The following is an 18,000-nucleotide window of genomic DNA, read 5'->3' on the forward strand; positions in this document are numbered from 1 at the left end:
GTTCAGAATGCAGGCATACAAGAGGGTACTAGACTGCTGAAGTCTATTTTGTTCTATTCTCATGTCCTTGTGTTACACTCTTGTTAATTCTTGTTGAGAGCCAAGTCAAGTGTTCATTCCTTAAAGGCCTTTAAAGTCTTGGCAGTGGAACAAGGCATCTCCTTTCCACAAGCTCTCTGCATTTGGTCTTCTCTGCAGTTCTTGCTTTCACTACTGCAGAGGAACGACTTGCTCTTTGGAAAGCAGCCATCTTGTTTTCCTCCCTTGGTTTTCTCTTGCACTACTCAGCACAGGGCTTTATACAAAAAAGTGCTCAATCAATGTTTGTTGTTAAATTAAACTCACTGTAATTTAATTTTCAAAGATGATAGATTCCTATTACTTGCCAATGGCAAGCATGGAATAATTGACAAAAATCAGTTACAAATTGCATGAATAACAATAAAAATCTCACAATGAATTTTTCCCTCACAGCGCAAGGTTTTATTTAGCACAGACAGTAGAGATTTATGAGTCCTGTAATAGTTTGGTTGAAGTTAGTCACTCATGAGCCTTTTCTAAGCCATAACCTTGAGCCCACATAATTAAATTTCACTGGGAGAAATATATCAGAAAAAGTACGTTAAGTGACATGGTTATAAAAAAAGAGAAATATATATTAGACAGGAACACTTAATCATAAGTTTTAATATGATTAGAAATATGAAAACAATAACCAGACAACAAAACATCCAGGAATGTTGAGTTAAATTTACCAGGAGTAATTCTTGGTGAGAATAGCTTGTTTTATTTGTGCCTAGGTCCCTTAGGGATACCTAATAAAGAGATAAACATAACCCATAAATTGTCTAAGACATGTGTAATAGTTGACTACTGAAGATGAATACAGATAGAAGAATACACCAATTAAAAAACCTCAAGCTCCTGATTTTCCTTGAGAAGTTGATCTGGCATCCCGCTACCCAGTGCCTCGCATATCCCAGCTACATTCTCTACCCACTGAGCTATATCTACAGTCTCAATATCCTGTTTTCAGATTTATTTTTTTCTCAGAATAGGAAAATTTATTACTGTGCTTCCACCGTCAAAATTTAGGATCTTGGTCTTTCCTTCTTGCCTTTGTACAGGGCCAAAAAGGACACATTGGCTACTTTAACAACCTTAAAGCAGACTCCAGGAATATCACCTACAGCATGACCCTTTCGACCAAATCCAGCAACCAGAACTTCATCATTTTCCTCAATGAAGTTCAAGCAAACATCATTGGGGAAGAAAGCTGTGATCTTAATGAGGTGCATTCTGACACACTTCCTGATAGCAGACTTTGGCTGCTTGGCTTCAACTCCTACTTTTTCCAGCACGATTCCCTTGGCATGAGAGGCACCTCCAAAAGGATTGGCCTTCAGGGCTGTGCCCAAGTGGGCTTTCTTGTATTGTTTGCCATGCCACTTCTGGTCCCGTTGGTGGCTGCGGAGCTTCCTGGCAGTACGGAGACCACGACACTTGCCCATCTTGCTGACGCCACAGGCTGTTTTCAGGTTTTATACAAATGTATTTCTAAATGGAGAGTCACAAGTAGAGCTTGATGGAACTAATAGGTGTTGATTAATATATAGTAGAATAACTTGTTCTGTGTTCTCGTTTACTTAACAAGGAATCACCTAGTGTCTGGCTGTAGTCATTCATCTAAACTGTCAGGAACACCCTCTGAAGCTGATACCCTTGCTCTCTGTCAGGGAAATTATTTCAGAGCAAGAAGATCCTCCAAAACTTGCAATTCAAAAGGGACACCTTCCTGTAGAATGTGGTGGGTTTTTTTTTTGTTATTGTTGATGTTGTTTTTTTTTTTTTTTTTTAGCTTTAAAGTTCAAGGTGCACAGCTTCAGCAGGAAGCAGAAAGGGTCTGGATTAGGTGGGCCTTGTTCTGCAAAAAAAAAAAAAAAAAAAAAATGAAAGCCTTCTCATCTTGAGCCAGAAGAGCAATAGGGGTGTAGCTAGGTTCTGCCTCACCAGCTCTCCTACCTTCTGACTTTACTCTCAGGAGCAAATGCTTTGTTGGGAGATAGGAAGGAACAAATAGAGCACTCTCCCTTCATTAGGGGGAGATCGTGAGGAAAGGCCACTCTTTTCAGTAAATGTCCAATCCAGCTGTGTAGGTAGGTGTTACAGAAATAGTGGCAAAGGGCTGATGGGCCCAAGGGAGTGCTCATGAAAAGAGGATAGTTATGATCAAAGCATACATGCTACACTAGGATAATGACAGCAAAACCTGAAAACCGAAACGCTCTTTCTGGTGATCTGTTCAAACTCCGAATGAATCAGTCTGACCCAGTAATGTAATTACTGGAAACAACTTAGGGCATTGAAGGCAGAGCCAAGATCAGATTAGCATCAGAGGCTTCTTCTCTTCTGGAATCTTCCTGTTATCTAATAATTCCTAACTGCCCAAGATCTTGTTTCTAAGCTTTGATCACAAATGTTTTTTATAATTATATATTTTTGTGTAATTAAAATGTTTTATTGTGGTATATTGTAAACAAAGTTATTGGAAGAAACAAACAAACAAAAAGCCAAGGGTCTAGGAAGAAAAGTGTCAAGCCTCAGTCCAGGTTTGTCCTGCACCTATCCCACACCATAAACTCAGCCATGCCAACTGTTTGAATGGCCTCACTTTTTTCCCTTTTGATCTTTATTACAAAATAAAATACTGATGTGTTAATTTCTTAAATTTTTGAGTTTGTATTTTACTTACGGATTTGATAGAAAATTTAGTTCATTACATCCACCACTGCCCCTTTTTATACCTCCCACACAATTCATTATTGATTATCATGACTTTCATTTCCATGCAGAACAGTGAGTGACAATCAGTGCTGGCCAACCAGGGCTGAGAAATCAGCAGTGATCAAGAAGAGCTCAGCATCACAGATGTGAAATCTCAGGGTCAGCGCGCAGAAGCTGGGGTCCAGAGGGGGCCAAGGGTGTATCTCACGCTAGCAGCCAAACTTGGTCATATGTAAGAGTCATCCAGGTGGTACTTGTTTTAAAGGCATGAAGGAGTCAGAAAACTTGGCACTGTAAGGCAGGGCTAAAGTTCCTAAAGAAAGCCTGGAAGAAGCCATTAGTGAAGGTGCTGTCCAGTTGCTATGTAGATCAGAGCATTTTGGAGATACCCGTACTATGAGAGGACCACCAAGGACCGAAGCAGTTGTAGAGTAGACCTGGCCTGAGCCTGGAAGACCTGCGGTGTGGACTTTAGATGGCAAAGCTGGAGAAATAGAGCTGTTCTAAGGCCCTCTGGCCCCCAGAAGACTGTGAATATGAGGGACTGGCCTGAACCTAAGAAGGAGTCGAAGTATGTCTAGAACCCCGGATTTTCTCATCCTGAGAACTACGGGAGTTTAGCCACTCTCCTGCCTTGTGTGGCCACCACCAACATACCCAGCAGATAGACTTCCCTGGGTGCAGAAGAGCCTGTTGCACGTAGAAACTGATAAGCTCATGCGTTTCCAAGGATGCGAGGACTGGCTGCTGTTTATCTGACTGCTGAACCATCCTGGGCTGGACTTCCTTTTTTTTTTCTATATGACCTCATAAGGTTCCTTCTCCTGGACGGCCCTTGCTGCTCCGCTGCTCCCGAGAATGCAAATGGAACAAACCCCACTCCTGTGTTCTTGCTCCAGCCTATGACATACCATCACATGGTTCCAACCGGTTATTCCTGGAAATAACAGTGCCCTGCTCTCTCCTGATAAATGAGAGAGAGGTCCAGACACTGGATACTGAGTTGTTTACAGTGTTGGAGTTTGGTCTTGCTTGTTCAGATTGTGACTGTGTCCTGGTTTTTCTTGGATTTGTTATGCCCAGGTCCGTGAAGTCGCCCAAAAACCAACAAGGAGACCGATTCCCGTATGTAAAAGCAAAGAGCTTTTATTTTATGCAAGTTTGCAAACTCAGTCTCTCCATGTGTCCAACGTATTGGAATAATTGGAGAGCCCTGAGCTTTGTCAGAGTTGGGTTTTCATAGTAGTAAAGGTGGGGGTGAAGGATTTCTAAAGTTCAGAACCCCTAATTGGCTGACATTTGCTGGAGTGTCCTGGTGAGAGTGTGCTGGCAGGTGATCCTATCTACATTGGTTGGAACATTAGGAATTTGTTTGGTTTTTTTTTTTTTTTTTTTTTTTTTTTTTTTTTTTTTTTTTTTTGGTCCTTCCTGAAACCAGGTGTTGCCTTAGGGTAAACTACTGAGATTCAGGTCTCCCTCCATTAAACTTATTGATGGCTAAGTCCTACACTGGCAGGTGATAATGGCTGGAAGCTAAGAACTTCCTTTGGGTGGTCTGTTCCTATTAAGCTTATCATGCCTGACTGAATCCTACAGATTAAAAATGTATTTAACTTTTATGGTTTTACAGGAGCCCACAGTTAAGAGACTTTAGATGTTTTAAAGAGACTGAGTTTTTAAAGACTGAGAATTTTAAAGTTTGGAATATGTTTTATATTTGTGGTATTGATATTAGTATGACAACTTAGAGACAATAAGAGAGAAGATAACGATTTAAAAATGATGTATTTGTGTGTCAAGAAGAACCTAAATATTCATAGCCAGTTTAATTAAAGCAAGCTTTTTTATTTTACTACACGGGCTGCCTCTCCCTAAGATGGGGGTTCAAAAGGTCAGAATTGGATGTGGGGAAGGTAAGGGCTTTTATAGCTCAGGTGTAGGGGGTTCCTAATGGTGGACTTGGCAGGCAAATAGGTGGGGTTCCAGAAGTAGAACATAACAAGGTGGTTATAGTAAGGAAGTCATAGTAATCCTTTGAACAAAGGTAGGGTTGGATGTAAGATGGCCATGGTTACAAAGTAGTTATAACTTTTTAAAGACAAAAACATAATTGTCATTTTCTGGAATAGGCAGTAGAGACTGTAGTTAAAGTTACAGGTGGGACATAGGCCAATCCTTGAGAAACAGGTTAATCATAAACAGGAATGAACCTAGTATGTCTTTACTATAAGATGGCTTTCAAACCCAAGATGGAGGCAGGCTGGTTCATCAACTGGACTTAAAAATTTAAGTTTTCTCCCTTGTTTTAGTTGCTATTATCTCTTTAGAAATATTTGAAATTATGTTGTTATTTATTATTGTTCCTGAACCAAAGATCAACTCAGCCTGGATTTACATTGACAAAATGACCAGGGATTCTAGATTATGGCATCTTAGATAAATTGTATTTGGTGGATTTTCTCCTATTCTAATGCAAAGGGACTGTCTTTATAGGGGGAAGTGGGTTAGTCATTGTGGTGGATTGACTGAGAAATGTCCCTTGTGGGAACCTGTGTCAGAAGCTGTGAACGTACTGTGAACTATGAATCGGGCTAAGTGCAGAATGTTCTTCCCACAAAGTGGCTTTCTGGAAAGAATTGCTTAAGCTATGGCAAATGAATGCACTTGAAAGCAAGGGCATAAAGGGAATTTCCTGCCATATCCACATTATCTCAGTGGGAAAGACAAAGGCCTGGGCAGAATATTCTTGGTTCTTTTCCACATAGCCTAGATGACAAAACATAATATGAGATGTATTCCCTCACCGTACTTCTATTTGCTTAAGCTAACTGGAAATATCACCTCATGTTTTGATTTCTTTAATAATAAAGATGAGAGGTGCTTTGTTTAAAAAATACTTTTGAGCACAGGACCCTCGAGTCCCTGGTTATTTCACTCAGATCTTTGGCATTTGCTTCAGTCTGTGGAGATTTGGCCCACCTGGCTGGAGCAGGTTCACAGCCCCTCATAAGCTCATGTATTTGAATACCTCGCTCTAGCGCTGTATGGGGAGGTTAAGAAACTGTTAGGAGGTACAACCTTTGTGGAAGGAGGACTCAGCCCACATCCAGTTTACCCTCTCTGTTTCTGCTCTGCAGTTGAGGTGTGAACTCTCAGCTTGCTGCAGCAGCATGGACTCTCCCTTTGAATCCAAAATAAACATTGCTTCTTAAATTGTTTCTGGTTGTGGTGTTTAATCCCAGCAACAGAGAAATAACTGATGCGGGTGTGCACACTTCAGAGGAATTAATGGATAAAAAAAATGGCAGAAAAGCGTGCCAGGGCTATATTTAGAAGGGGCTGTATGTATGTATGAACATTATATTTATAGTCAGGATCTAAATAGCTCAAAGTTAATGAGTGATTTTTTTTTTCTTTCCAGAGCATGGATTTCCAAGACCACTTGTTTTAGGTTTTCTTCTCTTCCCGAGGAACTTTTGGTGGTCTTTTCCTCCCCTATTAACTCCTCCCGAGATTCTTATAGTCCACGTGGAAAACACAGATGAGATTTTGATTAGGACTCATGCTGTGTTCCCGGCTGAGCTAAAGCACATGCAGTTTGAACCCCAGTTGAGGATGTTTCCGGGGCAATGAAGAGCAGAAGGCAGTTAAACGTCTACCACCTGCCTGCCATGCACTGGCTCAGAAAGAGAGAGATCAGTCAAGACTTGGGTAAGGAAGAAGGAGCACACACATCACGCTCCTCAGTTCCAGGTGAGTTCTGCCGTGTGAACATCCTGGGGGCTCAGCCACGCTAGAATCTGAATCTCCAGGGAGCTTCTGCTTTACCTCTGTCCAGCATCACTGAAGGTGGGCCCCAGGTGCTTATTTTAATAAGGTTTCAGGTGATTCCAATGCATAGGCAGTGTTGAAAATTCTCAATTTAGCTCATATTTAGAACAACCATATATAGGCCTTACCATGTGTACCTGGCTACGCTGTAAATGCACATATGGAGATTTTCTTTTTCTTCCTTTAAGACAGGGGCTGTCCTAGAACTCATGATCCTTCTGCATCAGTCTTCTGATTGCCAGGATAACAGCTATGTGCTGCTCCCGTACCCAGTGAGAAACTGATTCCCGGAAAGGCCCTATTTGCTTAATATCTTGCCACAAAATTTGTTTCATATATTTGGTTTCAGAGACAAGGGTTTTGAATTTATTTCTAACATGACTGAAAATAAGACAGAATTTACATAATCCCAAACATACATTATAGAAAATACTAACAAATAATATTTTTTAAAAAATAATAAATAGGCAGGCTATGGTGGGGCATGTCTTTAATCCCAGCACTAGGGAGGCAGAGGAAGGTGGATGTCTCTGAGTTCAAGGCTAGCATGGTCTACAGAGTGAGTTCCAGGACAACCAGTGCTACAAGGAGAGACCCTGTCTCAGAAAAAAAATTAAAAATAAATATATATACAGATAGATGATTAGAGATAGATATTTAAAAATAGCATATAGGTTTTTATTTTGTCTAAAGCAATAATAGTGGACTCTAAGGGTCCTCTCTTGTGGTAGAGCACCTGGACAATATACTAGGTGAGATTACCAGAGCACCTGCTAAGCACATACAATATACTAGGTGAGATTACCAGAGCACCTGCTAAGCACATACAATATACTAGGTGAGATTACCAGTCTGTGTTCTGCCCCAACACAAAGGGAAAATGACAGTGGTTTATCTCCAGTGAAACTATTTCAGGACTATTAGAGACATTTTCCTAAGCCAGGAAAACCCAGGGCTCTTTTCTACTCCAACAAATTGCAATATTTTTTTTCCATCAAGATCTTCTCATTTTATTCTCTTATTTAGGCCTCTCCCTTTGCCTTTGTAAGTCTTTAAAGGCCACCAAATTGCTTCCTTGATAAGAGAGAGAGAGAGAGAGAGAGAGAGAGAGAGAGAGAGAGAGAGAGAACCAACCAAACAAAAAGCATTTCCAAGATGATTCCCACCTATAGTGCTTATTTGAATACTTATTCTTATCACATGGACCTTATTACACACGTGTGAATGTGTCTGAGTGTGTGCACACATGTGGATGTCTATGGATGTAGAGCCATGTAGGAAGGCCTTCATCATTCTTCACCTTATTGCTGAGATAGGCTGTCCTACTGAACCTGGAGCTCCCTGCTCCATTTAGAGTGGCTGACTGGCAAGTTCCAGGGGTCCTCCCATCTCTGCTTTCCAGGCTGGAATTCTAGGCTCATCCTGCCATGCCTGGCTTTTACGTGGGTGCTGATGAGCCTGTATGCACGGCAAGAGCTTTGCTGGTGGAGCCATCTTGCCTCCCTCATCGTTGGTTTTTACATCAAATTACATGATACATTGTAATGCCCGGTAATTGGTTTATGCCTTGGAGGGTGATGTCTCCTTAATGAAATTTAATTTCGTTAGGACTGTGATCACAATTTACATGACTGCTTCTTGACATTTAGAAGGAAGGCACAACTGATATCAAGAACAGTTGTGTGGCCCCAAACAAGCCAGCTGTTGAGATATTTTTTTATTTCTTAAGTGAAAGGGAAGTTTTTGGTTACGCTAAAGTACCTTCTAGATTTATAGATGTGATGTGTAAAGAATTTTATAATATTTACAAATAAAAAGAGAAATGGTTTAGGTCTGTGAAGAATAGAAAGTTTTGTGTGTGGAAAGAAACAAGTGGAAGCTGACACCTTAGTTTTATGACGTTCTGTGTGTGAATGAGTGTGGGTTCATTCGTGCTGTGACATCTGTATGATGGACAGAGAACAATTTCCTGGGAGTTGGCTCTACCATCAGCCCTGGGGACCAAACGGAGGTCAGCAGGCTTGTGTGGCAATCACTTCTTCCCACCATCTCCCCAAACTGGAAGCAGGCATTTGGGGTAGGAAAGCGTCAACTCCTCCATTCTAGCCCTGAAAAGATGGAATAGTTATTAAAGCATAAAAATGAAGTTGGGCCCTGTGTCCTTGGGACACTGAAAATGTGGTTATTCGTGGACTTTATTCTTTCCAGTTAATGACTACGAACTTGCAAAGAATTTCTATAGACTGCTGTGTAGTAGAATCGATGACATAAAAATACAAGGCCTAGCAATTAATATAGGTTGGGATGAATGTTGGCAAAGAGACCATAGGTTAGGGAAAAAAATAACCAAATAAGACGCATCAGATAAAGTTTGTCCACAGTTGGTTACACATCACTGAGGATGTTTCCAGTGGCTACTGAGGACACAGCTACCCAGTTCAGAAACTTGTGCCTCCAGGACCATAAATATTCTTGTTCTTCCAATCTTAAGAGTATTGGTAAAGGACACATGTGGGCAATCTGTACCTGTGGTGGTACATGCAGGTGCTGCACAAAGAGCATTGCAGTGGGTATCTGTTCATCTAGTCGATGTACTTAACCTTTGGCAACACTTTAATTTTTCTTTAGGGATTATCCTCAGCTCAGTCCATGTGGGTTGTATACACGGAAACTGGTTTACTACGGCTTGACATAGTCATCGTTCTTGTTTTGTTTATTTTCAGACACAGGCAAACGACCCCTGCCTGGCAGGGTACGTTCCATCTTGTGGTTCCAATGGCTAGTTCAGAGGTAAGCACGGGATCCCAGTGGTCCAGCGCGCCTCAGCCTGCTCACGTGGTGTTGGAGGCATCAGCTGTTAAGGATGGTGGAGGTACATCTGGAGTTACAGTTCTCATTCCTGCTTAGAAAAATAGAACCAGTACAATAAAAACATGGGCAAGATGAGAAGAGAAACTGTCTTAGAGTCACCCTTGAAACAGCTGAAGGAAAATGTTTAAAAAAGGAAATTTGAAAAGATTTTTTTTTTGACTAGGTCACTTATTAGTCTTTATAAACATATGAGTCAATAAAGTCCACTCTGTACGTAGGTCTTAAGTCACTGTGAGTTAAGTCCTGGCTATTAGGTCCAACTAGTCTATTTTCTGGTGGTATTCTCTTTACTCCCGCTGCATGCTAGCCTCCTTCAATGCCGTTTACAAAACCTGGGGCTTAGGTCCTCTCCATCTGGTAACAAAAACTGCGTCCACCTCTTGCCTACGGTCTTTGCACACACACTACAGTGTCCCGAGGGGAAGAACTGAGTTGATTGAGGTCAGGGCTATATGGCACATGCTCCTTTGAATTAGAAAATGTCTCTCACTTCTTCAGAGTCCTTCGCTGGGACTGATGCTTTGAAGCCCATGTTGTATCATAACCCCTAATTACCTCACAGTTATTGCCCACCTCGGAGTGGTCTCACAGGAGTGAGAATCAAGAGGCGGGAGAGCAGCTTTCTATGAATGGTCCCGCATGCTGGTCTGCTGTGTGGTCAGGGCTAATGCTGACATCCTGAGTGTTCAGAGCCCTCCACTGAGCCTCTCGCCAAAAATGTTGACGATGGTTAGGAAATCAGTTTCATCTCTCACGTGGACGCCACATATCAAAAGCACCATTTTTGAGATTTGAAGATGAAATATTTCCTCTAAAGGAAAGGCTAGTTGATCATGAAAGCCAGTGGTTCTGCCATTGCAGTTGGAGGCCACCTGGCAAGTGGCTGTGGAAAGAACAGAGCATGGGTCAAAGTAAGGCATGTTTGCCAAGACTCCTTCCTTCAGCGGTCCAGGTCCAAGCCGGTCTTCAGTTTGAAGTGCTCCAGGTTGAGACGCTCATCATAATGTTGGAGATGAAGAAGCAGCATCAGGAAGACTGTAGACGCAGTGGAGGAAAATAGTCCCACAGAGCCATGATTTTTAATTGGCAAATGTGACCCAGAGATGGAGTGTTTGGTCAAGCCCTTAACAGAGTATTGATTGGCAGCTCAAGCAAAAGCGGGGTTCCCTAGGCGGGCAAGTAGAGGCTAGGCGCCCTCCATGTAGGCTCTGAGCACTTACTCCTTTAAATAACTCTTGCCCAGGAGCATAGAGGGAGGTGGTCTGGGATCCTGGAGCCGGAGGAGTCTGAGGTTAGATTGCTCTGGCCTCCCGGGATCCCGTCTGTGCTGCCCCCTCCCCCTTTCCTTGCCTCCTCCCCACTCCTCTCTGCTCCCTTACCTCGCGGCCTAACCGGCAGCGGGCGCCTTTAAGAGCAAGCGCTGGGTACCCGGGGGCGGGAGCCGTCGGCAGCCGGCAAGGCGGAGGCACTGCCGGGCGATGCCCCGACTCTCCGCCGCCGCCTCGGCCTCCTCCTGCGCCAGGGGCTCGGAGCCGCGGAGCTGCGCTGCGATGTCCGCTAAGTTCCAGGAGGCTGCGGCCGGTATCTCCCTGCGCTCCCGCCGCGGCGCCTTTTGTGCGAGGTGCGAGCGCGTCCCGGGTGGGCGGGCGGGAGAGCGGGTGGACCGGTGGCGCGGAGCGCGGCTCTCCCGGGTCCCCGCGACTGCACCCGGTTGACTCGGCAGCCAGCGCCCCGGAGAGGCTCCCGGCGGGGCCGCGGCTTGCCGGGGGCGGCCCGATGCTCGGCGCTGCTCCGGGCCTCCTTGATGCCGGGTGCTCCCGCCGGGGCCCCGCCGAGCACAGCCTCGCGGAGGGCTGGGACCCTCGGGAACTTTCCCGCTCTGGGCTCTCGGTTCTGGGCTAAGACTCAGCATGTTCGCTGGCGTGCTTTAAACAGCTCAGCAGCACAGCTTTATGAGAAATCTTCCCCAGGGCTGGCTCAATTTTCAAATTGATCATTTAGTCTTTGATGAAATATTTAGACAGTCTAGAATACTTAGGAAATACGGGCATCCGCCTTAGGGTACACTTTTCTTCGGTGAGGTGGGGGGTGAGGTTTACCGGTATCTTTTAAAAACTGGATTTTCTTTGTTTATCGACAAGTTGGCTTTTCATCAAGTCTTTGATTAAGAATGCTCCAACTTCTTAAGGATTTTTAGGAGTAATGTTTCTAAGAATGGCAAACAAAGCCCGGTTTTATTGTCTAATATGACTTTACTTCAGACAGTTTTGCCCATGGAGGAGGTAAGTAGCCATTTGATAAAATCTGTTAGAAAGTTCATTTATTACACGCACGGTCTTTCTCCACGTGTCCCGTATGTGAAGGAAGCCCCACATGCTCACCTTCTGGCCTGGCTACCCTGCTGTGTGCTGTGTTCTCCAGTTACTGAGGTGAGCTGATGATGTCCGGGGAAAATCAAAAGTGCTGACAGAGTTGTGAGCTGTGTCGCATGGTACCACCTAGCCCACAATTTGGTGACACAGCGACTACATCCCCTAATTCACTTTGAACAATAAAAATAAAACGCCGGCCCTTCCAGAAAGTATCCTGAAGCGTTTAAAGTAACTTCATAGACATGCATTTCCTAGACAGTTTTGTGGAGGAAAGATACTTGCTACTCATGTAGTCACCATAGCGGAGGAAGTGCCTTATCGCAGCATGGAAGTTTTGAAATGACAGAAATAGCCATGAATATTTGACAAAAAATGGGAACATTGATTTTTGTCTTGGATGTGACTTTGCTGTTATATATACCGGAACTGAAACGTAACACAATATTTTAAGTGTTTTATGGTAATTTTCAGTCAACATTCTTAGAGAAAAATTTACTCAGAAGTCACACCCTTAAAACTTTAACTCTGGCCACAATTGTCCCTTTATTTGGTTGGACTCTAGGCAAGATGGTAAGAATTGATATTAAAGATGGCTGTGACTGAGTCCCTAGAATTAAACTTACTATTGTGACTGCTTTGAGAATTGTATAGGTGTATTTGACTTGAGACATACATTTTATGAGGATTCTTTTTGAGACCCTTTCTCTGTACACATGTGTATCCATAGGGATTTATGTAGGTGTTATAATGATGTCAGACACATCAATCTGTCATCTATCTCTGTCGTCTGGTCACAGGGAAGGGAGGGTCGCAATGATGCACGCTCACTAAGATCAGTAGATCTAATTGATTAGAAGCCAAAAATAGTTCTTTCAGGGTGTGTTAGCTTTGACCATTTTAGCCAAAGAATACTGGTTTCTAGCACTTACCTGAACTCTTATGCTTGGACCAGCATGCCCTATATCAGTGATCTTAAACACACATTTATCTATTAACATGATCCCACCACTGAGTGATTGAATCAGGCATTTCTCTGCTTCAAAAATTTGCCATTAGTAGGTAGGTAATTTCTAGATACAACTTAGTTTGTCAAGATGGTGTTTAGTTTTGTTTTTGTTGTTTTATTAAAGCACATCAGAAATGACCACTGGTGATGCTTCAAAAACTGGGAACTTAGAAAGCTGACCTCAGAGGGAGGCGTTCTGTGTTCCCCTTTTGTGAAAGCATCTTAAATGTTGATGGTCTTTGCTGTTTGATTTGACAGTGGCCCACAGATGGTTGGGCAGACTGTACCCATAATACAATGCTGTGGTCACGTTTAAGGGTAACAAAATCTTGCTCCTTTGGAGAACTTCTAGAAATCACTTTCCAGAACTGATGCTTCAGAATTTCAGCATCTGCATCAACATTAGAGGTGGAAGCAATAACCCATTAGAGGGTTTTTATTTTTGCCTTAATTTGCTAGGGACTTGGGAAATCCCTTTGTAAATGTTGTTTACATTGTTGCAAGTGACATTCATCATAACCTCCCCTTCCTCTGCTTTTGACAAGCAAGAGTAGTGTGAGTTCTTAGTGTTTTCTTGAGATACATTTAAAAGTTCCACAAAATTTACATTATGTCTCTTTACCTTAAGAAACTCACATTTGAAACGTTTGCTTAGGAAGGTTCACAGCTGTTTGACGCTGACGGGCTCTTGGTCAGTTACCGTTTAAGTTGCTTGGGAAATCTCGGTTTTAAGGTCAGATGTGTCTTTGATTTGAACTGGATGATGCACAAACCCAATACTTTTGCAACCACAAAACATGGGGAACATTCCACATAATTCGCAGTGTGGGCAGCCCAGCATGCTTTAGTGTTTAGTCGGCTTAAGGCGGCATGTCATGATTGTAAAAAAAAAATAAAAAAAATATGGTTTCTCAAGTTGACAGCAGGCTGCTTCTGTCTTTGAGCTTGGCACATAGGATCAAATGCCTTTGCCTCTACACAGATCGATGAAGACAAAGCTGAAGAATGTAATTTCTGTGCATTTCTGTCACAGAAGGTTTAGGAAACTAAAGAATGAAACTCTAGTACACTGGAAAGTTCATGATCATTGCAAATGTAAGGAGCACTTAGGAAAGATTTTAATATAGCTCCATGGGTTTGGGGAGGAGTGTGTGTGTTTGCCATTAAGAGGGTAACTGCTGGTCACCTATTGAAATTAATAGGCCCAGCTGAGATTAAGAAGGTAACCAGCCAGATCCTGTATCAAACATTGCTGATTGATTCGTAACTAATTTCCAGTTGAAACTCTTCTTATTCTTTTATTGCTTGTTTTACATACTGTTTGGGGAGTTTTGACCAAAGGTTATTAGCTAACTTTTTACTTGACCAGATGAGCTCAGTCTGTATCTAAAGCACTGGGAGAAATCCACGTTGGGAAGGAGATTGGAAGAGGCCGACATCATTCTGCATGGTGGTGGTGACCTCCTGAATGGAGACACCCCCATCGTGTCCTACTTTCTTAAAGGAAAAGAAAAGAAGCTTGGGAGATTTTAGAGAAAGATCATCAACAGGGATTTAAAAATGCCTACAGTTTGGATGATGGGTTTTGACTGGCAATGATGTGAGAATCAATCAACTTGTGTGCTAGATATTTATTTGGTTCGGCGTCCAGGCTGCAGGTGTCTGCTGCAGTTCTTTGCTCTCCTGTGGCATCCCTGGAAGGATGCAGGTACAAAGAGGTTCAAGGTTGGGAGGGTCATGGTATCCACTACCTTCCAGAGGTAAATGTTTGCCTGTATGTGTATAATATAAACCATTCTTTCCATCATTTTAGCTTGTCTACATTTTCACCCAGGCAAGTAGGGGAGCATTCTGCTTGCTCCATTTTGATTAAACCCACACAAACTCAAACGCCATCTAAAATCTTACTAGTGAGAGTCCAGTCCTGAGTTTTCAGTTCGTTGTTTCTTTGCATTGTCCAATTCTTTCATGATGTGTTAGTCCTAATCCCCAGACCATCTGTTAGTGTTCGTCACAGCTGTAAAATGTTATCTTCAAAGGAAATACAGCAGTTGATAGTGTGCAGCAAGAATGATTTCCTCTCATCAACTTCAGTCACCTTTACTTCATTCTTGCTTGGCTACCGTAGGTTTACACACTCTGAGGCACACATAACTGCTCTGAGATTAAGTGAACATTGCTTATTATGTGGTCATGTTTAAAACTTAAAGATTGTTTCTTTTTCCTCTGATAACCAGCACTTGGGCTCATAACTTTGATTGTAAGTTTGTAAGATTTAGATGCACGGGACTTAGCTTTGAGTTGTGCCTGCACGTGTGGACCTATATTTTATCCATGATTACATTGATCCTTCTTCGCTCTGTCAATAACATTAAACTATAACTTGGCCAAATATTATCTTTGAAAACTAGATAAGTGTCATATTGGTTATTTATCTTTTAAAATATGTTTATTTCAGTAACAGAACAAGAGATGCAAAATGGGCATGGGCAGGAAAAGAACATGAGTGAGTTCCTGCCTCACGCTCAGAACTGAAGTTTCTTTAATCATCCAACGTGACTCTAAGGGGGCCATCATTGCTGAACTTTCCATGCTTATCCCTTAGTTTTAGAATTTAGCATCAGCTGTGGAAGGTGAGCAGCATCCCTTATCATTTTCTGGACCAGTTGTTTTTCTTCCACCTTACAGCAGGTGGTTCTTCCTTTGTCTAAGTCAAACAGTCAAACTTAGTTTACTGTTTTCTTCTAAGCTGGTGTTTTTCCATGGCTTTGTACTTAAAAACAAGGTATTTTGTTTGTTTGTTCATTTTGCTTTTTTAAGAAATTGCTTTGTTGAATATTGTTTCCCTCTTTCTTTAATATCATGAAGAACTGTGTTTGGATTAGTAAGACTTTTTGTTGCTGTGACAAAGATCTAATAAAAATGGCTTAACGGAAGGAAAGGGTTTTTTTTTGTTCATGGTTTCAGGAGTTCTAGTCCAAGGTCACTGTCTCTATTGCATTAAGCCTAAAGGGAGGGGAACCTCATGGTCTAATGAACCTTTGGAGGAAGGGGCAGCCGTTACCCCGTGGAAGCCAGGAAGCAGAGAGAGAGAGACAGAGAAAACCCAGCAAAAAGATACTATCCTCAAGAACTTTATCTCAGTGACTTGCTTCTTCCAAGTAAGTCTCATCTTCAGAGTTTTCAGTACCCCAGTATGGGCGTAAAGATGTGACTGCATCAGTGAGCTTATCCATTGATTAGGTAATGGCTTTTAAGATCTACTCTGTCTGAATGATGAGAGAGACCAGATGTAGTAGCTGGTAACCAGCCTGTAACATAGGAATGTTGGGGGCAGCACTTCATATCCAAACTACTGTAGTGTCTTCGTATGTTTGCATGAATGTAATAGACATAGGCAAACTGAACAGGTTCTTTTTTTATTTTTTCTAGAAAGAGCATTATTTATGGTTTTGTTTCTTTTTCCTACTGCTTCATCCTAAAATAGTTCATTTCTTATTTTTGTTTATTTGGCACTTTATGTTAGTTTAACTACATGAATGTGTATCTTGTGTGCATTTTTCACTTTTATGATTTGGAGATTCTTGCGAAAGTTTATTCTTGTGATTTTTTTGTATTTTTTAAAACAATTTATTTGTTTATAAGGAGGTGCTTGTCAATATTACTGTGTTTAAAAAGATAAAATTAAATGTTTTGTCATATCATAAAATAAATTTCTGGCCGTCTGTGGAGCCTTTCATTGTTTCTCTTCCATTACTGCTAATCTGGGCTTCTCTTTCTTCCTTTTCCTTTTTAAATATTATAATATATAATGTCTCTCAACTCTGTGATATAGTTACTTGCGACTTACTTTTTACATATTTATTTCCTTAAACGGTGTTTAGATATATTTCACCCTATTCTGATCTCTTCTTGGGTTGGGTGCTTCGGTTTGTGCTTTATTTAAAGACTTTAGATTTCCCACATATCCCCATATAGCTCTTTATCGGAATATCTAAAAAAAAATCATGCAGCTCTAAGTATTTTCTATGGTGTCTTTTTAATGAACCAATTGATTATTTTACGTGTATGGTTGTATTGCGGGTCTGCATCTGTGTACCGTGTGTGCCGTGCCAGTGGAGGCAAGAAGGTGCATCACGTTCCTTGGGACTGGAGTTCTAGATGCTTATGAGCTGCCATGTGGGTGCTGGGACTCAAACCTAGGTCCTCTGGGTGATCACCTATTGCTCTCAACTGCCAAGTGATCTTTCTGGCCCTGTTAGTATTTGTTTTGATTCAAGTCCTTAAGACGGAGGTTCTGAATACATATTGCTGTTCTTGTTCATTTCTGTTTGAGATGTGCTCAGAAAAATTGTTCTGTATTGTACTAGTTCTTTGATGCTTGTTAGTGTTGTGGGTTCCAGCAGGCGCTCCGCTTTAATAAAGGTTCCCATGTCACTCATGTAATCTATAGTCTTCTGTTTCTAACTGGGTCAGCTCTTTACGTTTATTAAGTTTTCTGCTTAGTCACTCAACTGATGAGATTTTATTTATGGATCTATCATTTTCATCTGGGTAATTAATGTTTTGCTTTTTGAGGACTTTTGTAAACACAATTTCAAATTTTAAGAACTTTTTATGGCAAATTAAACCTTTCTGTCATATGTGATGACTTTATCTCTGGTACTGTTATTTGACTTAAAATCTTTTCCTTTGATATTAATGAAGCAATACATTGTCCCCTATAGATTGTGTTTGCTTCTATATGCTACTTCTTTCTGCAATTGAAGCTGGATGAATGTCATTATGGTTTTGGATGTGTCTCTTGTTAATAAGATATATCTGAGTCTGCTTTCAACTGGAACATTTAGTCTTTTGTATTTGGAGTGAAGATTGTTATATTTAGATTTAATTATGATCTATAGTTATGTATTTCTCCTGTCTTTTGTGCATCTTCTTTCCTGTCTTAACTTTTCTTTTTGGCTAGATTGCCCCCCCCCCCCCTTTCATTTTTAATTTTCTGTTTACCAAATGAGCTTAAGGCACTGACTGGAAGCTCTGTATTCTTTTTGTGATGACCCAGATAATTTTATTATGAAACTTCATTTTTATTCATCTGTGATGACTAGTGTCTTTGTTCTCTATTGTGGAATTGTG

General features: G+C 41.6%; 2 protein-coding genes across 2 annotated transcripts in view; one reads left to right on the forward strand and one right to left on the reverse strand.

Moving 5' to 3' along the window:
• Positions 1-1,091: 1,091 nt before the first annotated feature.
• LOC126503352 (40S ribosomal protein S23-like) lies at positions 1,092-1,511 on the reverse strand. The gene has a single exon (XM_050144967.1). The coding sequence runs from the start codon at positions 1,509-1,511 to the stop codon at positions 1,092-1,094; it is 420 nt and encodes a 139-aa protein (XP_050000924.1).
• Positions 1,512-10,879: 9,368 nt separating this feature from the next.
• Positions 10,880-18,000, forward strand: part of Gpr63 (G protein-coupled receptor 63) — a 44,463-nt gene continuing 37,342 nt past the window's right edge. Inside the window, exon 1 of the mRNA XM_050144959.1 lies at positions 10,880-11,107. The gene's annotated coding sequence lies outside the window, so the exon portion shown is untranslated. The remainder of the gene's footprint in view (positions 11,108-18,000) is intronic.

The sequence above is a fragment of the Alexandromys fortis genome, unplaced genomic scaffold, assembly GCF_014885135.2.
Source record: "Alexandromys fortis isolate MF-2015 unplaced genomic scaffold, M_Fortis_MF-2015_v1.1 scaffold_2_1_26212458, whole genome shotgun sequence".
Taxonomy (NCBI): Eukaryota; Metazoa; Chordata; class Mammalia; order Rodentia; family Cricetidae; genus Alexandromys; species Alexandromys fortis.

What these genes read in the sequence shown, in the direction of transcription:
- LOC126503352 (XM_050144967.1), bottom strand. Translation starts at nt 1,511, where the DNA reads ATGGGCAAGTGTCGTGGTCTCCGTACTGCCAGGAAGCTCCGCAGCCAC.